Source organism: Podarcis liolepis (genome assembly GCF_965112155.1).
Source record: "Podarcis liolepis genome assembly, chromosome: 13".
Lineage (NCBI taxonomy): Eukaryota > Metazoa > Chordata > Lepidosauria > Squamata > Lacertidae > Podarcis > Podarcis liolepis.
In genome coordinates this window covers 56224882-56238693 of record NC_139573.1, presented here as the reverse complement: position 1 = coordinate 56238693, position 13812 = coordinate 56224882, and the positions used below count along the sequence as shown (strand labels likewise).

General features: G+C 37.1%; 2 protein-coding genes across 19 annotated transcripts in view; both read right to left on the bottom strand.

The window, feature by feature from the left end:
• The window catches only part of MOCOS (molybdenum cofactor sulfurase), a 237680-nt gene that overhangs the window by 76973 nt on the left and 146895 nt on the right, over nt 1-13812 (bottom strand). The gene's annotated exons all lie outside the window — the stretch shown is intronic.
• The window catches only part of PTPN3 (protein tyrosine phosphatase non-receptor type 3), a 90284-nt gene that overhangs the window by 26145 nt on the left and 50327 nt on the right, over nt 1-13812 (bottom strand). For 12 of the 18 annotated variants that reach the window (XM_083473155.1, XM_083473156.1, XM_083473145.1 and 9 more), the window contains 8 exons: nt 13143-13250; nt 13013-13055; nt 10312-10390; nt 8770-8814; nt 7465-7517; nt 3302-3422; nt 2323-2410; nt 1307-1395 (listed from right to left, as the gene is read on the bottom strand). In XM_083473155.1, the coding sequence (XP_083329281.1) occupies nt 1307-1395; nt 2323-2410; nt 3302-3422; nt 7465-7517; nt 8770-8814; nt 10312-10390; nt 13013-13055; nt 13143-13250 (626 nt within the window). Of the gene's footprint in view, nt 1-1306; nt 1396-2322; nt 2411-3301; nt 3714-5897; nt 7173-7464; nt 7518-8769; nt 8815-10311; nt 10391-13012; nt 13056-13142; nt 13251-13812 lie in introns of those variants that run through there. The other 6 variants (XM_083473151.1, XM_083473149.1, XM_083473154.1 and 3 more) reach the window with 4 other exon arrangements.

The window sequence follows — 13812 nt, the reverse complement described above, 5'->3', positions numbered from 1 at the left end:
AAGCAAGTCAAAGTGCAAGTATATAAATAGGTACTGCTCTGGTGGGAAGGTAAACAGCGTTTCCATGCGCTGCTCTGGTTTGCCAAAAGCAGCTTAGTTATGCTGGCCACATGACCCGGAAGCTGTACGCCAGCTCCCTCGGCCAATAAAGTGAGATGAGCGCCGCAACCCCCGAGTCGTCTGTGATTGGACCTAACGGTCAGGGGTCCCTTTACCCTTTATGTACCCCAGCAATCATGATTTTTTCTGTTCTTGCAACTGGTAAGGCTTTTTATTTATTTTATTATTTTATTTTATTTCAAAATTAATAATTTCAGTCCAACGTAGGGCCTTTATATTAGCCCGATTGAATATTTCCCCCTCAACTTTTATCAAGGGCAGATATTTAAACATTTTATTTACAGCTGATTTGATGTTTCGTTTTTTAATGTCCCTTAATCTGGTTTGAATATTGTGATATATATATTGCTCACTTGAATTATACAAGAGTTTCAAGTCAATAACATTAGATCTAACACAAGAACTATTTGCTCCAGAGGTATCAAAGTGGATGTATCGTCTCCAAATTGATTTGGGGTTTTGCACAACACCCTCAAGGTTTAATGTGAGTCAGCAATTACTTGGGGTCTGGTTCAGAAATTATCTCCCTGCTGTCAAAATAAATGTATCTGGGGAAAAACGAAAGCAAGCCTTAAGTTCTAACACTGATTTTGTTTCTCAGAGTCACCAAGTTTCAATGTTCAAACAACACTGGATTCCCAGTTCAGTTGGTCACTGCCGTCTGTGGGGACAAGAACGATGGAGAAGCACCTGAGATCAAAAACCCATCTCCTGATTTCTCTTTAGGTATAATAGGGGGAAATATATAACCTGAACAAAAGTATTAAGTAATAATGATATTAAAGAGAATGCCTGAGCATTTGCAGAGCAGCTCAGCTCAGAAACAAACAATAGGAAGGGGCATAGCTCAGTGGTAAACAACAACCTTTGCATGCACAAGATCCTAAACACACGACAGTAGAAGATCCAACTAAAAATGATTTCAGATAGTGAGGCTGATAAAGATGTCACAGTAGAAAATAAATGAGACTAGATAGACCAGTGATGTGACTCAGTAAGAAGCAACTTCACATGTAACCATGGCTCAGTTCCACACACCAACCATTAGAGGGCTGGATTTCTAAACAGACTTCAATCTCAACACCTTCCATCTTCAGTAGTGGTCTTTATGGGTATTATTTAAAAATTTGTTTTTCATGTTCAGTCTTAAAACTTTATACACCCAGCCACACCCCAAGTATCTTACCAAGGATAGAAGCTTGTGCAAATGAGTTTCCTATATACAGCAATACCTCCTGAAGCAATTCCAATCATAAGATCAAGATTATGAAGATCCTAAAAGTAAGAACCACAGGAAAAACTGGTAAATTAAAGCACTAAAAATCCTATTCTACAAATGGATACATTGAAGTGTGACTCTGAATTTCTCTCTGTGTGATGGGGGATAAAGAACTGGATGTCTTACATAAAAAGGAGCTGACCAATTTCTGTATTTGGGAGAAACAATCCAGACTTGCTTAATTAAAACACACAAATACCAGATATGCCAGAATTTTTGCATGCCGTTATTATTGTGAGTATGCATTGTAGCTTAGATGTCAGTGGGTGCTGGTTGTGATGCCATTTACTGGAGTTAAAATCCAAAGAAATGGATGACTATGTCTGCATATGGAAGGAAAGTTAAAGTTGGTGTTTCCTCAAACAGGAATTCTTCACCACATAGCAACCCCAAATTTAAAACTGAAAGGACTTTCAAAAACAGTTGGCAATATGGTGAGGACTGGGAGGGTGTGTTTCCCCAGAAACATGCATACATACACACACGTCACAAAAATCCTGCTGAGCACCCAATTCCAAGGCAGCCCATACTATGCAAGTAAACATTTCAGTCTAAAACTGTAGCTTAACTGAAGCTTTCTATAGAAGCAACTGACTTATGCCACCGAGAATGCTTCTTGCAATGTCAATTATAAATAAAAAAGGCAGAAGAATATATTAAAATCTCAGCTGAGAATTGGCAATATTGCAAGTTTTTCTCAAATCCATATTTTAACATGGTTAAAAGTAAAGGACAACAAGTCCTGCTTAAGAAACTAAGTTATAAAGGTGTATAAGAAATAGAAGTTTTTTATGCTTAGCTGCTTTAGGTGCAAAAAAGAGCGTTTTCCTCTAACTTAGCTATTTTAATATTAAGGTATGTATGATTTAAAAAAAAGTTTAAGTACAAGTTGCTCTAAATATAAAAAAGAACTGTAAACATACTCTACCACTGTGTAATTCTACTCCATAGAATTCAAGTGTTCTTGCTATATTAATGTAGCAGGACTCTGCTTCTGACTGACTGAGGCCCCTAGGGGAAAAAACCAATAAGGTATTAAAGGCAATAAAATCCTAATTGGAAAGTAATTTATCTATAACAGAAACTTTAAGTACTATTATGAAAATAAATTCAAGGTACACATTCAAAGAAAAATATGAACTCTTTTTCCACCTTTCAATCATCGGGTAATCTCATGATGGATTCACCTACAGTCATTATGTAGAAATACATCTACAGTTTAAGTTTCTTTTACTGGGGGCAGGTCTATTATATGGATTTGTTTCCCATATAATAAAACTGAGTGTTAGTATTGTCATACAATGAGATGTACTCCTATTTTGAAGCAGAAATAGAGTAGTAAATTAGCAGCCAAAACTTTTAGGAAAACAACAAATTTCCAGAATTTTTGGTACCTATTCTCGCCGGTGTGTAAGTAGAACCAATGTTACTTAATAGTCATCAGTTCACCCAGCACATCTGGGTATCTCATGCATACAGGTTTGGGGCTGCCAAATTTCTAAAAAATATAAAAATCCCCACATTTGGAACCATTTTTATTAATGTGTCTTATAGTCCAAGAACTAACATACCTTTGCCAATTACTGGGAGCCTACAGTATGAAGTCTGAATATACAATATGCTGTGAATTAATAATTTGAATCACATTTAAATTCTATACTTCATGCAAATTATCCATTTATGTATATATCACAATACAGTGGTACCTCGGGTTAATCTGAAGCACCACTTTAGCTAATGGGGCCTCCTGCTGCTGCTGCCGCTGCGCTACACGATTTCTGTTCTCATCCTGAAGCAATGTTCTTAACCTGAGGTAATATTTCTGGGTTAGTGGAGTCTGTAACCTGAAGCGTATGTAACCCAAGGTACCACTGTATATATTACTATTTCAGAAAACAATACCTGTGCTGTTCATGCAGCGATTCAACTTTGGTTGTGAAATCTTGATTTTGCTCTGGAATAAAGCAATACTCTGAAAGGTATCCTGGAAGATGGGTGGAACCATTGTAGTCTCCAAGCTGAGCTTTTTTGGGGTAGGTGGGTGGGTGGCGGGATGAGAAATAAAAGAACACACATGATAATTGTTTTCTTAATGCAAATGCAAAGGTGCTTAACAAAATCTTAACTCTACACAAATGGCACAATGAATAATGTCACATAACTCCTACAGAAGTTCCTAATATTGCTCCACTTTCTTCCATTGAGATATGTAAGAAAATACAGATAGGAATAGCATGCCAATGCAATACTTGGTTCAAGATGAATAAGGGTCAGAGACAGGAAGTATACCTAAAATCAAAGGTAATGAACAGTCCTAAATGTAAACAAAGAGCAGTGATTTTATGGATTGGCAGACACCCATTTCTAAGTAAGAGTCATAGATTTAACAGTTTAGGCCATCTATTATGTTACCTAGTTTAATAAAATGTTAATTTTCACTATTTCATAAAATCAGCCTTTTCAATGTATATTTTATATAAAAATGCTTGATACCTTTGATGATAAAGCAGGATACAAATTATGTTAAACTGAATTTAAATTAACTGAATTTAAAAGTTGCATTTAAAATTGAACTCAAAAGAGCCCTATCATTAGGAATTAAAAACCTAGTTCAATCTGCTGCTGGTCCTAGATTTCCACAGAATATCCAGTTGTTTATAGTAATCCTCTATGTCACAGATCTGTAAAGTTACCACCATGAAACAATCAAACCAGTTGAGATCCCACTCATATTTAGGATTGGAGGTTCCTTCTGGCTTTAAAACCAGTAGAGAATTATTTTGCTTTGATTGTCAAATGCAGGAAGTATCATGTTTTAAGACAACTGGGAGAAAATTTTGGAGCCAAAACATGTGAAACTGAGAAGAGGACATTCTGTATTCCCCCTGCCCTTTGAAAAAAGAAGGTACAGTAAGCCCACAACATATTTGGGGGTTATGTTCCAGGGATGATGCCTGAAACCATAATCACATACATTGGTACCTCGGGTTACATACACTTCAGGTTACATACGCTTCAGGTTACAGACTCTGCTACCCAGAAATAGTGCTTCAAGTTAAGAACTTTGCTTCAGGATGAGAACAGAAATCGGGCGGTGGCGGCGTGGCGGCAGCAGGAGGCCCCATTAGCTAAAGTGGTACCTCAGGTTAAGAACAGTTTCAGGTTAAGAACGGACCTCCGGAACGAATTAAGTACTTAACCTGAGGTACCACTGTATTAGTTAAAACACATTCATAAATGAATGTATGTATGTTTACTGAAAATCAATAAAAATTTAATTTGCAAAAAAACAACAACAACAAAAACACACACATTGGCTCCAAAGTCTTTTTTCCTGGACTTAGCTGCCCCCTTTTTAATTTTTTAAAAACTTTTCTCAAGCACATAAAGTTGAATACACACAAGTTAAATCTGTGTAAGTTGAGGGCTTACTGTACTGTATTTCAAGTGTGGCCTTATATTTAAATATTAAATATTATTTAGATATTTAAATGATAATGGCTTAATGTACTCTTATATTTAAATATTCTCATATGAACTGAACTATGCTCTGAACTGGTTAGTGAACCTTTAGAGGCCTCAACTGGAACCAAACTGGAATAACCTCAGCTGCAACTGAAACTAAACTGAACTATTTTCTGTTTTCCATCCTGTCAGTCATATTCCATCTTCCTGCACTCCCATCTCCACCCTGCAGAAGTTCTTAGAGGCAGCACAACACTGATAGAGGTGGCAACTACTATGATTTGTCAATCCAGACAACACAGAAATTGTCCTGAGCAGCAACTCCAACTGTTCCAAACAACTAAAGGTCCACAACATTATGTGAATAGGCATTCATAACCTCTCTGAAATAGGAACTGTTAACTCTTGATAAAGTCTCTACATAGCTAGCTTTCTGAATCAATGGCAACTACTGTAACTTTAAAAACAGAACCAAGGCTGTACAGTATAAAGGTTTACTTGGCTAATAACGTTCCTTGTATATGCTGTTAGTGCAGAGACTGCTGAAATTTGATAGCAGGTCAAATGGATCATGCTAACAAGTTTAGACACAACGTTGAATAGTTAAACATTAACTTGAATCAAGTTTGCTTAACATTAACATTCCAAGCAAGGTAAATGGAAAATCTCCCACATACCATTTTTTAATTTTGGAGTCAACATTGGCACCAGCTGGTTAGCTCAGCTGGTTAGAGTGTGGTGCTGCAACACAAAGGTTGCCAGTTCGATCCCCATATGGGGCAGTTTCATATTCCTTCAATGCAGGGTCCCTTTCCAGCCCTACAATTCTATGAATCTTGTGCAGAGGACTGCAGTCTATGTGACCTTAAGAAAAACCACTCTCTCTCTCTCAGCCTCTATGCTAAAACCATCAAACTTTTATTACTGATAAGCAAATTTGAATGACATTGACTATGCAGGTGGTGGGGCCTAATTAAACCCACCAGGCCTCTGAGATGGGACAGACAAGCCTTTTTGGACTAAGCATGCTCACCTTTCCCAATACTGACATTGTATATGACAACAGTTGCAGGAAAGTGTGCTCCCTATTCTTCCTTCACAGCCCAAAAATTGTGGTGGCGGCATTTTTTTTTTTTTTTTGATATCTTATTAATAACACCTTTTTCTGTCACCCTGCACAATAAGTGAAGCAAGTGTTAGAAACAATGAACCAAGGAACTTCCTTGGGTGAGCTACAAGGGACCTCATGCAGGCTGTATATTTTATCTATCTTATAGCAAGATGTTGGTGAAGAAATGATACAAGAGAGGTTGCATTGCAAATCAGGCATAACTTTGTTTCCATAATTTTAAAGTTATATTACCAACATATAACCAGAGATGATAGGCACCAGGCATTTCCTGAATACAACAGGACCTGAAATCAACTATAGCCCATGTCCATTAAAGTTTCATGATATCTTTCTTCACAAGACACATGTTTAAAATCCTTCAAATGTGTTATATTAAGCTAAATACTGCTCAAAGAGCAGTCTTATGGCACCTCAGAGATGGAAAGAATTATTGTTGTGAAAACTCATGGACCAGAGACCCACTTCATGTGAATGTGAAAATCTAAAAACTGCAAACAATGAACCAAATAGGAATGAAATGTAAGATATGCAGTTTCTGACAATTCTATGTAAGTTTAAAGATATACAAGATAAGCAGAATGACAATTCACAACAGTAGTAATAGGTGGTAACACAATTTCCCTATTTATGTAGAGGAAACCACTGGATTATATCCAACTACAACTTTGACTTACAGAAAGAAAGCCTATGTCCACAAAACAGGGCACCTGAGTATTACTGATCCCCCACTCCCAGTGCAAATTCCAATATCCTTCAAAAATCTGCTCCTGAGAGTTAAAGGGCCCTACAAAGCTGCATGGACATGGCAGAAGGCTGTAGTAGAAGGAAAGACAAAAATTGGGTGTCCCACATTGCGTAAACTGATCATTTTCCACTAATGCAAAGCTGCCATCACTGGATGCATCCCACTGTCTTGAATAAATAATTTTAATTTTAATTATTGAAGAACTATAACTTTCAGATCAGCAGTAACATCTCCAAGGAAGCTGTATTTTTCCTTCACTCCCCCCTCTTCTTTTTTTGTTAGATATTTTCTCACTATCATTTGTATAAACACAATCTTACTTAGATAGCAGAAATGCTTTACCACCAAACCTGATCTGTTCAGGGAGAACTCCATTCTCAGACAAGCTTTGTAATATTTTCCAAGAATAAGAGCTAAAGATTCCAAAACAGCGATGAGCCTGTTACTCAAGAAAAAGCTAGGAAACTAGCATATATATATATATATATATATATATATATATATATATATATTTGCTTTCGTAGATTTTCACGGGTACAGGAATGCAGGTTTTGGTGTCTTCCCTTACACGGGAAGACACCCGAAGACACCAAAACCTATATATATATATATATGTCAGACCAGTCCTGACAATATATATATATATCTGGAGTACAGACCAATAGGGACCAAAGAAATAGTGAAATAGGACCAAATATTTTACTAATATACATCACAACTTACACTGAACTGCATATGATGCAAGTACCACAACTGAATTAACAGGGCATAACAACCTGAAAGGAAAAATTGAAATATGTTGATAACATTCTGTCTGAACTATAGGTAAATGTCACAGCTCAAACATTATATGCCAATATATTTAGAATGCACTTACACATCCACCAAACATCACAAAATATCTATGGCAATTATTGTAATTTGTTATTAAAACTATGGTTTCTAACTTTAAAACTATTACCCCTTCATCAGATCAAGGTGTTTTCATATACAAAAGCAATTTTATTCATTTTGGTTTTTCTCCCATATTTCATGCCTAAAGCACCTTTCAGGCAGCTGAGAGAGAGAATACTGTGTGAATGCATCCACAATCTTTACAGCATACCTACCTGGAACACCAGCACATTGTAGTGACACATTTCACAACAACAACCTTAAAAATAGGTAATTATGTTTCACATTTGTTTTGGAAATCAAGAACAAATTTACACTTCTTAAAAACTGGGTAAAGCTATCCAACATATTGAAAATGAAAATTATGAACAGTCAGATGTACCAGTGAAACAGATCTGCTATTGTTTTACTGTCAGCATACTAGAAATATTGAATAAAAGTTAACTTATGTTGTAGCTTCATAGGTCCACAAAAGACAACTCTCCCACACGCTGTGCCTATCACGCAAAGTTATTTTACATGAGTAACAGTGCCCTTTGAAGAATGCTTACTTAGGAGAAAATTTGCAATGGGTTAATGAACTTTATATAGTGCCCCCTTTAGCAACTCAGTTATAAGTCTTGTATTGTGAGGAGAATCAGAACTTACAGGGTTAAACAGTTCTGTGTGTCGTCCCTACCTACTGAGGTGTGGGCTTATTCACACAGGGGAATGTTTTTTGTTCTTTGTGTGTGAGTTACTTTCTTTTTCCGCTGACAAACTGGGAGGATGTCTGCTCGACCTCCCGGATGATTTATTTTTGCTATGCTGTACATAAATTACAGCTTCTTTAGATTAGGAAGAAGCTGGCGTGTGGACTGTTACTTATTGCACCTACACAAGGCACACACCGCTGCTGCAAAACTCTGCTTGGAGCCAGGGGGAAGTCCAAAGGCTCAGAGGCACAGGGAAGTGTGCTGGACGCAAATCTAACTCAATATGTATACCTTATGAAACTCAATTCCTACAGAAGCTTAAAGACACTAAATTTTTTGACATTCTTCCTCTTAACACAATGGAGAAGTTTTTTTCCCCTTTTAACCTGGAGTGTTTCAACAGCTAACCAGTCAAACTACTTTAATAAAGATTTCTTACCTTCCTTCCAAAATGTCAGCCTTCAATTGCAGAAAGAATAAATGTCTAAAAAACAAAATGAAAATAGTTCTTACATCTGACTAATCAAGCCTCTTGTGAATCTGTGTAATTTAAACATATATTTCCTAATTTACTTTGACACCCTATAAATATAGAGACAATTAAGATGATTATACACATAAATTAGTTCAACACCTGAGCGTGTCCGTGAACTGTGACAATGCCTCCTGGTGGCATGGATTGTGGGTGGAAAGATAAGTGTATGTAGATACCTTGCTTTTTGTGTCTAGAATGTAGTCTACAGTACAAAAAACAGGAGTCAAATCTGTTGTTTACCCACTTTCGCCTCTGGCACCTCCCATCCTGGGCATATGGCCCTGGGAAGGTTGCCCATGACGAAATGTGGCCCTGAAACAAAAAAAAAGTTCCCTGATCTTAAAACACTAAAAATAACTAAGCTTATACTTCACAAATCCATAATTCTGTGTGGATCTATTTACCTCCAACAAATATTATTAATGCTCCACTAGAGCACATTCTCCTGAAGACAGGAGTGCCTGGCATGCTCTGGTCCATGGGGTCACGAAGAGTCGGACATGACTAAGCGACTAAACAACAGCAACAAAGAGCACATTCTATCATGCTAGAATGCTCACAATTTATATCCCCTATTGATAATAATAAACAATATATTCTTATACATTTTTGGAGCACTCTGCACTTCATGGTGCCATTGCAGTTAGATGAATACAGTGGTGCCCCGCAAGACGAATGCCTTGCAAGACGGAAAACCCGCTAGACGAAAGGGTTTTCTGTTTTGGAGGTGCTTCGCAAAACGAATTTCCTATGGGCTTGCTTCGCAAGACGAAAATGTCTTGCGAGTTCCTGCGGGGTTTCCCCCCCCTTTTTCCCAAGCCGCTAAGCCGCTTATCAGCTGATCCTAAGCCGCTAAGCCGCTTAACAGCTGATCCGCTAAGCCGCTTATCAGCTGATCCGCTAAGCCCGCTAATAGTGCTAATCCGCTAATCCGCTAATGGGCTTGCTTCGCAAGACGAAAAAACCGCAAGACGAAGAGACTCGCGGAACGGATTCTTTTCGTCTTGCGAGGCACCACTGTATTGCTAAGGGGGCGTATTATTCCAGCATCCCTTAACTATTTAATCTTACAGGTTCTGCTAAAACCATTTTGTGGTTGAAGCGGAAGCAGCATTTTCCTACATTTGTGAGAAGGATTAATTATTACCTAAATTGAAAACCTACCTCCTGCAACATTTAAAACTAAGAAAAGGCATGCTGAATATAAACAGCTCTTGTCTAAATTGACACTGGATGACCAATACACACAGCATTTTGCTATTGTCGTATTTATCTACTGGTGCATATTCTGAGGTTCTTTAACAACCAACTTTAAATTTACAATTATATCATACAGGTGTTTATGTGCCAACCATAGATAAAAGACTGTAAACCTGGTGTTTTACTGAAAATACTAGGATATGTGAGATGTCAGCAGTTCTTAAAACATAACCACAGAACTTTTACCTGGTTTGCTCCTGCTGCAGTGTGTTCGGATCAGGTATAAAAAACCTTACTCGAAAATGCAGGCTACAAGGGAAACCACCTAGAATATTTTACAAAATTAAAATCAGTGTACATGATTTCTTCATCTATATTTAGATTAATAAAAATATCATATACAATGACATGAAATTACCTTCTAAAACAAACTTAAACAAAAAGTCAATATGTCATTTATGTAAAACCTCAGTTCACAGGAACACTTCAATAAAAATGTTAATGTAATTTGATTTTTAAAACCCCCCGAAGGATTAGCTCCAGATTTAGTCATACTTAAGAGCAGACTCACTGAAATCAATGGGATCTAAGACAGTCATAAGTGCCAATAGCTTCAATCTGCATACTCTAACTACACAAATAGTACATTTTCTGGATTAACTCAAATAATTGTTCTTTCTAGAATAGAGTATAAATTGATTTTGAAGTTTAAAGGTCAAGAAATAATAATATGGAATGTAATTAAGCGCAAGATGTAATTACAAAAGAAAATTTGGTATAAAAACGATGAGAATTTAAGTATATTGTATAAGATCATAAAAATAAAACAAAAATTAAGCAGAAGTAATAAATATTTAAAGAACCGGAAAGGGAAGCTGAGGGAAGTCATGGGGAAGTTTTTTATTTTTTGTTTATATGACAAATGTCACATTGTTTTATTTGATTGAATAGTAAATTGTAAAATCCAATTAATTTTATAGCAAGGGCTCTGAGACGTATTTTGTTTTTATTAAATAACCAATAAACTTATTTTTTTAAAATATATCAGATGACATTGTAACATAAGAGGGTACAATTTTAACTATTCTCACGAATGTGTGAGTTATTTCAGGCTCAAAGAGATCTTAAATCTGTACAATTATTATTTTTTTGTAAAAAAAATTACTTCAAAATCAATTAATTTTATAACCACAAAAACACGCTCCTTATTTTTAAAACATAACAACTACGTGGTTAGTCCATTCTACAACAAAATTATGATACACCTGTTAGTTGTGGTTCGCACACTATGGCTTATTAAACCTACAGGAAATAAAATGACAAAAATTCACTTTGAATGGTCGGTGACCCTTTTCTGTAGCACTTAATACAATTTTTATAACTTATTTTGAAAGAGACCACAGTAGCTTTATTTTGATACAAAAATAAGCCCAATCAGTTGAAAAATAAGCGAAACAGGAGGTTTTTTTCTAAACTCACACAGAAATTGCATTAGCCTAAATCGTGGGAAAACTGAAATTTAAAAAAAAATCTGCGCCCAATTTTGGACCAACAAATCTAAAAAAATTAATTTGAGGTTATGAGGTTATCTCATAAATTTTTTTTGAAGAAAATCTGAGAGCACGGTCAAACATTTAAATCAGGTGCTTTGGCATGGAATGACCCATGAGTCAACAGTCTGAAGCAACAACAAAAAAAAGCTGCAGCAACAGAAGTATAGTATCCAGATCAAGGGAAGCAATGTTGTTGTCGCTTAGTCGTGTCCGACTCTTCGTGACCCCATGGACCAGAGCACGCCAGGCACTCCTGTCTTCCACTGCCTCTCACAGCAATAGTACCACTCTACTCTGCCTTAGACAGACCACACGTGGTATACACTTCTGGGCACCACATTTTAAGAATGATATTGACAAGCTGGAGCATGTGCAAAAGAGGTCAACCAAAATGATCAAGGGTCTGGAGGCCAAGCCTTAAGACAAATGTTTGAGGGAGTTGGGTGTGTTTAGCCTGGAAAAGAGGAGACTGAGAGAAGAAATGATAAGTCATCTTCTAATATCTTAAGAGCTGTCACATGGAACAAGCAGGCTTGTTTTCTCCTACTCCAGAAGTTGGGACACAAACCAATGGGTTCATGTTACAAGGAAAGAGATTCTGACTAAACATCAGGAATATCTTTCTGACAGTAAGAGCTGTTAGACAATGGAACGGACTCCCTTGTGAGGTTATGGGACTGCCTTCATTGGAGGTTTTTAAGCAAAGGCTGGGTGGCCACCTGTCATGGATGCTTTAGCAGGGGTTGAACTAGGTTGCTTCCAACTCTACAATTCTATATTTCTGTTAACACTTTGAATAATGTGTACAGTTCTGGTCACCACACCTCAGCAAGGATAATACAGAACTGAAGTTCAGAAATACTAGACCAGAATTATTATGGGTCTGAAGCAACTACCCTATGGAGGAAAGGGGCTTTATTTTAGAGAAAAGGGAAAGTGGGGCATGAATTATGCAGCAAGTGGAAAAAGTGGACAGAGAGATTTTTTTCTTCTTCTCTCATTATACAGTGGTGCCCCGCAAGACGAATGCCTCGCAAGACGGAAAACTCGCTAGACGAAAGAGTTTTCCATTTTGGAGGTGCTTCACAAAACGAATTTCCTATGGGCTTGCTTCGCAAGACGACAATGTCTTGCAAGTTCCTGCTGTTTTTTTTCCCTCCCCCCCCTTTTTCTAATCCGCTAAGCTGCTTATCAACTGATCCGATCAGCAGACAAGCCGCTAAAAGCCGCTAACAGCGCTAATCCGCTAATCCTTCAATGGGCTTGCTTCGCAAGACGAAAAAACCGCTAGACGAAGAGAATCACAGAACGGATTCTTTTCGTCTTGCGAGGCACCACTGTACTAGAATCCCGAGTCATATGAGATTTTAAAGCAAGAAATTTTAAAGCATTACCTTTTAGCTGTTTCCGAACAAGTTTACCAGATTCAAGCCATCTCTGCAAATATTTTTAAAAAAACAAAGTTAGGAAGCTTTCTGACTGCATTTTTTAAAAAAAATCTTGAATATGAATATGTTTCCTTACTGTTGAATCTGCTGAGTCCTCACAGTGCTGCAAACCAAAATATTCCTTCTCTGTCACACCCAAGTGATTAAAGGCCAAATCCAACAACACCTGACCAGTATCTTGTTTCTGCAGAATAAAAGTAAAAGTATTTAGAAAGCTAATCTTTGCCACACAGAGTGCTTTAAAAATGTAGTTTCACTAACATTTACATATAAAAGTGAAATTACTACTAGGAATAAATGGAAGAACTGCTATCATTATTAAATTGAATGTCAAGCTCTCTTCGTAAACAGTTTATAACTCAGCCGCAAGCCAGAGCCTGCCCACTTTCTTACACCAGATTAACTAATTCTCAAACAATTTTTTTTTTTACCTCTCCAGCAGTGTGCTTATGAACACTCCATTCACAAGATAATATTTTTTGCAGGTCTGCCTGTATAGCTGAGCCTTCAAAATCCTGTTACATGAAAGGTTCTGGGCACCTGGGATGCCATATTTACTATGACAAGCTATGTAAATTTCCTTAGGACATCCCTAATTTCATTGGAGAAATCCTTTGAATATCCAGAATTTGAGAACTTCTTAAAACTTTAAAAGATTAATGTAAGCACCATCCACCCTCTCTCCCTTGATGGGTGCCATGTCCTCTCAAGAGTGTTTTCTTGTGTAAATACAGATAATGGGACTC